The sequence below is a fragment of the Equus asinus genome, chromosome 2, assembly GCF_041296235.1.
Source record: "Equus asinus isolate D_3611 breed Donkey chromosome 2, EquAss-T2T_v2, whole genome shotgun sequence".
NCBI lineage: Eukaryota > Metazoa > Chordata > Mammalia > Perissodactyla > Equidae > Equus > Equus asinus.
Window position 1 is genome coordinate 148,732,352 of NC_091791.1, and position 9,482 is coordinate 148,741,833.

Below are 9,482 nucleotides of genomic sequence, written 5' to 3' on the forward strand. Positions count from 1 at the left end.
TACTGGATTTAGAGACAGAAGACTTAAACTCTAGCCATAGCTTAATCACATAGCTAAATGGCATCGGACAAGTAACTTAAGGTCTCAAGAATTTCCCGTGATGGATAATAGATTTGAAAACACTTAAGGTGCCATATAAATGTAAATAGATGTGTAAATGATCAAACTGGTTAATGTAACATTTGCTATATTTGTTATATTTTCATGCTCGTTGACTTTTTAGTTTGATTTGAACCATCTTAAAAGTAATTCTTAGATTTTAAGTGGTTCTGCAAATTTAAGCAAGATTCTCGTTTTCAGATATGTATACCATTTATAAAGTGATAGAGTATTTTTCAAAATCCTCTTGTGATTTCATTAGTCCTTTTCCATATGCCTTTAACTGGGATATAAGATAGACCTGCTTCATAAAACTCTTCTCCTTAATAAGGAATATTATAGTGAGGCTTCAATGTGCTGCATTCCATTGAAAACAAGAACCAGTGCTCTTATTTACAAATCTGACACATTGTAGAAATACCACTACAGCCATACAGCTTTTAAAAAGAATTAGGGCCAGTTTATCATCTATGAGTTGGTAATATTCTTCTTCTTTGTGCTTTAGGTGGTCTTGGAGGCATTGGAATGGGACTTGGTCCAGGTGGACAGCCTATTAGTGCCAGCCAGCTGAACATAGGAGGGGTAATGGGAAATTTAGGTCCCAGTGGTGAGTATTCTAGCTGGCTTATTTCTTTGTAAGTGATACATTTGCTAGATTATAAAGCTTACATTTACTAGTTTGTAATAATGTTTAAAGGACTCTATTTTATAGTTGAATATTTAGGATGTTACTTCAGTCTGAAAAAGGAATGAAACCTTGGTAGCAGAGAACATGAAAGAAGATGGGCAAAGGTCAGGACGGTTCCTGTGAGGCCAGCTGTGTTGTAGCTAGCCTTTTAGTATTTTGGATTTTAAAACGTCTTTGAGGCAGAGGGAGAATGTTCAACATAGCGCCTTATGTATCATGGATCTACAGTATTTGTGGAATGGCTGAAATGCTACCTTATCATAAGCAATTTAAATTTGTATATCTAGCTGGGAAGGTAGCTTTTCAGATAGCTATTTGGCTCTTTGCCTCTGCTAACTTAGAGTTTATCTTTGAAGATTGGTTTTTAAATTTTTTGGTTTCAGAACCCTTTTATACTCTTAAAATTTGTTGAGAACCCCAAAGGGCTTTTGTTTGTATTTGTCAATATTTACTGTATTAAAAATTAAAACTTAGAAATTTAAAAAATATTTACATATTTATTTAAAATACCAATAATAAACCCATTATCTGTTAAGGTAAATATAATTTTTAAGAAAATAAATTGTATTTTCCAATACAAAAAACTTAGTGAAAAGAGTGGCATTGTTTTACCTTTTTTGTAGATGTCTTTAATGTTTGGCTTAATGCTTCTGCATTCAGTTTATGATATCATACATCATGTAGTTTCTGGAAAATCCCACCTTATACTAACAAGAGAATGAAAGTAAAACAGTTAAATAAAATAGTATTATCTGATGAATGAAACAGTTTTGACCTATTGGACTGTCAAGGATCCTGAGACCATACTTTGAGAACTGCTGTTTTAATTGATGGACTAATAAATGCTATCAGATTCCTGTTTTTGTTGAGATGTTATAGCTGCACTTTAAATTTTGAGGGTTGTTATGGTAACCACTTTGAGCCAAACAGATGGAAATTTTCTCCCTTACTCTTAGACCTTCCACCCTCCTAAACACATGCTAGTTTTATTCTTTGATTTTTTACTGCTCTCTTAGCTGCCATATTTAGAGAAGTCCTTCCTTTCTGACCTGATCTCTAAATCTGCTATAGTGATATTTGTGTATCTGACTAAAAAAAAAATGAATGATTACCTAGTCTTGAATATTCTCTAACTGAATGTGAGTGTGCCCAGTGAATTTTCTTGTCTTGTCTAATGAATATTCAAAGAGAGTTTTTTGAAGGCTCGTGATCAGACAACTACTATGGCATAGCACTGTAAACCGTCCCACCTGTGCCTCATTGCTTCTCTTGTGTTCCATTGTGACTAGACCAGTGGTATCTATTTTGCTGTATTGCATTATGTCATTCTTTAGTCATAAAAATAAGATTTACTGAAAGTATATACTGTGTATTTTATTTGAGGTATGGGAATGGATGGTCCAGGTTTTGGAGGAATGAATAGAATTGGAGGAGGTATGTATAAGCATTTGTTTTTTTGTATGATGTACCCGTCACCATTTTTAGTAAATTAGAAACTGTGTTGAGAATTCCAAGGGAAAAAAAAGTCATGGTTTATTGTTGGCTCGTGTCCTAAAGGCTTCTAGCAGAAATTGAGCCTGGTACATACTTAAGGGATATGGAAGGTGATGTGTTAAGAAGCAGCTACACAAGGTAGGGTGGATGGAGAGCTTTCTGGTGAGACTTAACATTCACAAGATGTACCTTTCAACTGTACAACTGACAATCATCTCAAAATTAATGTTTATTTCATAGGAATTGGGTTTGGTGGTCTGGAAGCAATGAATAGCATGGGAGGATTTGGAGGAGTTGGCCGAATGGGAGGTAGGTAAATGTATATAGTAGGATGTGTATTCTACATTTAGTTTTCCCTATTGTTAAAATTTCCCACTTCACTAAGGAATGGGTACTAGGTGTCTTTAGAGGGCATACGGGCACTGGGGAATAGGACCAGGCACGGTGGGACTGGGGATCTATGTGGCGTGTGAGGTAAGTTGGGTAAATCACAGATTTCTTTTGTATTTTTGACTTTTGCTGTCTTTTCACTTTAGTTTCAGTATGTTCCTAAATGGATTACCATGTATTAATGTACTTGAAAAGGGTTAATTTTTTGCATGATCTTTTCAGAGCTGTACCGTGGTGCAATGACTAGTAGCATGGAGAGAGATTTTGGACGTGGTGATATTGGACTAAATCGAGGCTTTGGAGAGTCCTTTGGTAGACTTGGTAGGGCTGGCTGCATACTTTTCCTTTTCTTTTTGCAGGTTATATTTTTCAAATTTATTTTTCAAATATATTTTTCATAACCTTTTGTTTCTCTCTTTTTTTTGCTGAAAAATTGGAAATTTATCATGTTTCACACAATTTATTACTTGAAAGAAAACACTTCAGGGATTTTAATGTACTAGCTCGCTTTTTCATTATCTTACATATTCAAACCCTCTTTCTAGAAGACTTTATACTTTTCAGTTACTGTACATCTTATGAGAGCATAGTATCTTGGGAATTTTAAAGTGTGATTATTTAAATTAATTAGTATATTATCTTTCCATCCTTGTTTAGGCAGTGCAATGATTGGAGGGTTTGCAGGAAGAATAGGAGCTTCTAACATGGGTCCAGTAGGATCTGGAATAAGTAGGTTTAAATTTTACTAGAATTTATTCAGTAATATTTGAGTGCTTGCAAAAGACTCTGCAAGAGTAGTTATTGTAGTATAGTTAATACTCTGTTCTTATATGTTAATGTATCTTGTCATAATTTAGAGAAACTTTGATAGTTATTGAGCTTTTCTGTTTGATCACTGTTTGAAATTTCTAAACTAACTTTAAATTTTACTTCTCTGACATTTGTAAACTAATAGCAGAGTATGTGTTAACTGTCAGCCAATTCAAGAACCTCCTTTCCAACTGAGGAATCTGGGAATTTCTCTGACCATGTGTCAGGAATAACTTTTGCTTTAGCACCAACTTTGTTTCCCTGCTTATTCTCTACAACTGCTATTGGTGACTAGCTTATTTCATCTGTGAACATCTTGTGTCTTTTGGTGGACACAGGTGAATTGCCCCAGGCACCACACTTCTGGAGACCCCCTGAGGTTGAGGGCTAAGGTTGAAAGAGGTGCTTATTTCCTTTCCTCCTAAACCTTTTCCGTGATAGAATCGAGTAGTTGCAACACTGGGGAATGCCAGGTCTCCCATGTTTTGCCACTTCCACATTTTAGGCCTTATATTAAGCCTTTGACCTCAATACAGAGCCTTGTCTCTCTGAGTTCTCCATGCTTTATTAACTTCCTTTAACTGATTGAAATCTCACAAATAGGAAACACAGCCTACTTGAACTATTCTAAGAATGAATTCAAAAATCCTGTCAGCTAAAGATACTTACTTGCATTGTACCTTGCTTGTCATTTTATTTCTTCTCTTCATCATCTTTTCAGCCTTGGCCATTTTCCTGTTAGTCATAACTTCCCTACCTTCCTTTTTCACCTCAGTATTAACACTTCTGTTTCCCTAATTTTATAGTTGTTATTCAAAGAGAGCCAATTTGAGGGTGATGTTAATTTTTAGAATTTCTATGTCTGGGGATATTAGGTATGATAAAAAAGGATAAGTTTTGAGAATGAGTAGAATTGAAATAATGGGGACTCAATGCATAAGATTGCAGTGGGTATGTGCTGTAAGCTAAATTCTCAAGCTCTGGCTAAAGGGATGTGATTCCATTTTTTCTTGTTATCTCCACAAGTTCTGTATAATATTGAGATTAAAGTTAGGTTTTTCTGTTATTGAAAATTGAGTTGATATGAAAAGAGAAATTGTATGTGAAACAGAAGATACTGAGGTGAAAGTAAGCTAGGAAAAGAATATTATGATAAGAGCAACAGTTGATTTCTCGGAGTTGTAATAATTTGAATTGACTTCATATATCTTTGTTCTAGCAGTTATTAAGCTGGAATTATTAAAAAATAAGAATGAGGATAAAAGCTACTATGACATTAATGTATAAAGTAATTAATAGAAAATTTATATAATTTATATGATGTGTTTTAGGATCAGAATATAATTTTATAGAAATGTATATGTATAATGTATTTACATAGTGACTAGAATTAACAGATTCACTTAGCCATTAACATTCAACTAACCGGATGTATACCAAATTAAATTCTGTTCCTTGGAAGATTGTTATATTGTATGTGTGAAAATAATTTTATGTTTATATATGTTGTAATTACATAAATGAATTAATTTTTCTTCTCCTTTCTTTTTCAAAAATGATTCTCTTCCCTCCTCTTTCTCTCCTTCTTCTTCCTACTCCTTTTCCGTCTGTTTTTAAAACAAAAACTCCCAAACCCTCGCTCCCTTTCCTGAAAATCCAGGTGGTGGAATGGGTGGCATGAACAGTGTGACTGGAGGAATGGGCATGGGACTGGATCGGATGAGTTCCAGCTTTGATAGAATGGGACCAGGTATAGGAGCTATCCTGGAGAGGAGCATCGATATGGACCGAGGATTTCTAACAGGCCCAATGGGAAGTGGAATGAGAGAGAGAATAGGCTCCAAAGGCAACCAGATCTTTGTCAGAAATGTAAGCAACTAAATGCAAAGTATACTTAAAATTATTTTTTTCCTTATATATCTGTTACTAATACCTTTTTTCATTCTAGCTGCCTTTTGACTTGACTTGGCAGAAACTAAAAGAGAAATTCAGTCAGTGTGGTAAGTATGCCAATGACTGCAGATATGTTGATATTGATTATGGAGGAAAAATTGATTTTAAACTTTTAAGCACTGTGTTTAGACTTTGACCTATTCAGATGCTTGTTCCTGGATAGTATGATGGGTCTAATTTCATTTCAAATAAATGAATTACTTTGCTATTGTCTAACTTAGAGAAGTGCAAAGTACTACTAAATAAGATTTGAAGTAGAGCCTGTCATTGTCTCCTATGGATAAAGAAAGGGCTTCTTTTAATACATGACTGTTAACAAGTTCATATATTTTCATTGCTTGCATTTAAAAAGATTTTTTTTCTGTGGGAAATATTAATGAATGGTATATTTATTTCCTTTTTTATAATGTAGTGCAGTGCACTGTCAACATGACCCAATGAAATACTGACATCCAAACGATATGGAGTTAACAGATGGGACGCATTCTGTACACTCTATTGCCTGTCCAACACAGGAAACTTAGCTGATAGCATAGAACCCACTGCCAGGAATGCCTTAGACAGGTACATGCTGGGGGCCCTTCTGATTCTTTTATGAACTGTTCTTGGCTATAAGGATACTACCTATACCACCTTAATATGTTCATTAGGTCTGTAGAAGATTAGGTGGTTTATTACTTTTGAAGGAGGGCCTTTTTTGTGATGATGAAAGAATTAGTGTGAGTGGAACAAAGTAACAGATTTCCTGCAAGTGTTTTTCTGCTACTGCATAGTATCCTAGAGACTATAATCACAATAGTAAGCTATATAGGTGACGTATAATAATGAAAAAAGGATAAAGTGGTACATTCAGCCTTTGAGAGTTAATGTAAAGTTAAGAGTATTTGGAATATATCTTTAATTTTTTGAGATCCTGAAGGGGATAAGTTTAGTATTCTCCCACAGAAGTAGCCTTTGTGGCCACTATCACAAAGTGATAGTGATCAATGTGGATACTATTATCTATGGTAGTCTTTGTAGGAATAAGATCTATCAGAATGAGCATTTGGCCATGAATCCCGTAGACTTATGGAGGAATGGATATATTGGTGCCGTAGTGAAACATGTCGGATGAGGAGCGTGGCAGCAAGTATAGATAATCTCTTTTGTTTCAGTGGGAAAAAAAAGTCTCCAAATGAGATATGATATTATTTTAAAAAGTAGAAATGAAACAGGGTAAAGGACAAAGTGGGGCAAGCAAATGACATTGATGAAAATGTGACCAATATTGACTAACTGTTCTTTATCCTATGTAGGCAGATTTCCTTTTGAGGTCAGATATGAGCAAGGCTTGCAGCAAACTTGAGGTCTTTTAGTGGGCTTCTTGTTGGAGTGGCATTGTTTTGACAGAAGGACATCAGCAATTCAGACATTTCCTGAAAGGAGAAAAATAGTATCCAAATCTATGTTTAAAAATTTTGTACAACATTTTAGCCAATAAAATAAAATAGTTAAATTACCATTTTTTGTGTGTTAATTTAACTCTATTCTTATGTTTCTTTTTGATCAATCTATAGTTATATCATGAGATAATGATTTTTGTTTTTCTTCTCAATTCTAGTTGTGAAAGCTTCTGACTTTTAGGTTTATATTAAGATAATACCATACTTAAAAAATTCCCTACCGTCTTCCTGTTTTTACCTTGAACTGCATTGATGGGAAAGAAAATAAGTTATGATAATGTAGGATTAAGTGTTGAGCGATTGACTACTATGGAAATTATCTGGCCTGTATGAACTGAACCATCCATTTTTGTGTTACATCGTTTTATTTATTTATTTTTAAATTGTAGAATTTTTCTTTCTTAGTATGGGAAGTTTCTTTTTAACCTGCTTCGAGCCAGTTATGGCCTCTTTTGCAGTAAAAGGCAGTTTTTTGTTGTTGTTTTTTTCCCCTGAGCCCAAGGTAAGTAGGTATATTCTCTTGGTTGTTTTAGTAAAAGAGTCTAGTGATACCCCATGCATCTTCCCCAGATAATATCTGCCAGTAAATGGCACACTAGCAAGCCTTCTGCTTATTAAATGTCTATAGTGGTTAACTGTCCTTAATGGCACAATTACAAAGGCTGAGGAAATGTTGTATTATGAGTAATATTACCCTCAATACAACATTTCCTCAGCCTTTATAATTCAGGAAAAAAGGTGTTCAGATATCCTCAAATATAACAAGGTGAGAAGTAAGAGAATATAATAAAATAGATCTCTTCTTATCCTGCTCTATGTGATTGCTTAGTAATGTGCATTTTTAAGAAGGCTAAGTATAAATAAATTAACTGACCCATTCAGAGTTGGACCTTGCATTAGTTCAGGCTGTGCTAATGAGGTCACGTAGGCATAATCTTTCAGACTTAATCCCACATTGTCTATACACTTTAGCCTTCTGGCTTAGTATGACACAGGACCATGACATTTTAGTACTGCAGTGCATGGAAAGCCCATTCTTGATAATTTCTGTATAAACTGTGTAAACAAATGTAACTTTGTTCCACAGATTTCCATTTTCTGGTTTTCTACATCAGTGTGCTTGTTAACTGCATAGAAGTGGAGACTTGTTGAGATTTTATTTACAAAAAAGCACATGCTGCTTTGAACATGCATAGTGGACTTTAACTCTAGAACAACTTAGTAAAAACAATGCAGCAGTAAAAGTAATGTATGAAAAACGTTCATTGATAGAGTCACTGTCTTTGTAAAGAAACACTAAAACCTTGTTTTTTGTGCCTCATATAATTATTTCTTGTAGAGTACCCGATTTTGCTTTTTTCTCCTATGGTTATATTACAGTTTCACTTTGGAAGTAGATTTTATTGAATTATTTATTATTTATACTTTAATTTGGTCTGTTTTTAAATACGCCTTTATATCAGCATTTCCCAAAGAATGCCACACAAGATGTTAATAGGCTGGGTTAAATAAGGTGGAAAGCATTCTTTTACTGCAGGTTAAGTCATTTTTGTAAGTAGTATATGAAACAGCAATATGTTTGGTTATTCTATGGTACCGTTTTCTCATTGCGTACTATTTTGTCCTATACTATTGTTAAAATAACAGTCCTATTTTTGTTTTTTTTGGAATTGCACAAGATCAGTGAATATTGTCCTTGCTATTGCTAATAAACCTATGATGGGATACTTATGTTAAGAAAAACCCTAAGTTTTTAGGTGAAATTAGAATAAGGAAGAACCTTCAATCTTAAAAGCCCTTGAAAATTCTCCACAGGCCTCTTTAAAATCACTGTAAATTGCTGTCATTTACCAAGGTATGCTTCTTTAATTAAACTTGCTCTTTTTCAGGTCCGAGCATTCAAGATGTTAAGAGGACTCTGGAAATTGCTCTGCATCTGTCTTTAAAGTCTTTTTTTTAATAGATACATTCTCTAGTTTCGTTTTCTGATGCTTGTTAGAAAATGTGATTCTTGCGTGTGTTTTTTTTCACCAGTTGTAGGTTGCATATTATTTGGATCTATTTTAATCATTATAATTTCTCTGGAGATTAGTCTGTTTCGTGACTTTTAGAACATAGTTAAAGACTGCCTGGCCTGGGTTACAAGGTCATGGTTTTGGCTCAGCATTATATTTATTAACTTGGACCGTTTAATTAGTATTGAGTGGCTGATTAATTGACTACCAGTTGATTTTAAAAATGCAGTAATGGGGGGCAGGAGATGAATGAAAAAACAAAAGTAAACAAGTAGTCTAGGGTGTTGTAGATAAGAAATCGTTCAGATCAAAATTTAACCAGAAAAAAAAAATCTTAGTCGTGCATCAAGATGAAAAGTTGATCCCATCAGCTGGAAAGGGCTTATGCAGGTTTTGATAAGCCCTCTGCTTATGCCTTCCCCTTCTTCCTTTTCTCCCTTTATAGAACTAAATATGTATGGCTCTCTGATTTTGTTGCCAGACTAAAATTAGCCCATAGTGAGTTGGCAACTATAATATTCAAGGGGAGGGAAATACTATGGTAAGTAGTCACACATCTCACACCTGAATCTGTGTGGAATGGATGATCAT

The 9,482-nt window shown here is 34.4% G+C and overlaps 1 protein-coding gene across 2 annotated transcripts in view; it reads left to right on the top strand.

The window, feature by feature from the left end:
* Positions 1-9,482, top strand: part of MYEF2 (myelin expression factor 2) — a 30,258-nt gene that overhangs the window by 18,345 nt on the left and 2,431 nt on the right. Inside the window, exons 10-16 of one of the 2 annotated variants that reach the window (XM_014852915.3) lie at positions 605-706; positions 2,171-2,221; positions 2,522-2,590; positions 2,894-2,992; positions 3,329-3,400; positions 5,142-5,350; positions 5,430-5,481. In XM_014852915.3, the coding sequence (XP_014708401.1) occupies positions 605-706; positions 2,171-2,221; positions 2,522-2,590; positions 2,894-2,992; positions 3,329-3,400; positions 5,142-5,350; positions 5,430-5,481 (654 nt within the window). The remainder of the gene's footprint in view (positions 1-604; positions 707-2,170; positions 2,222-2,521; positions 2,591-2,893; positions 2,993-3,328; positions 3,401-5,141; positions 5,351-5,429; positions 5,482-9,482) is intronic. The other variant, XM_014852921.3, reaches the window with a different exon arrangement.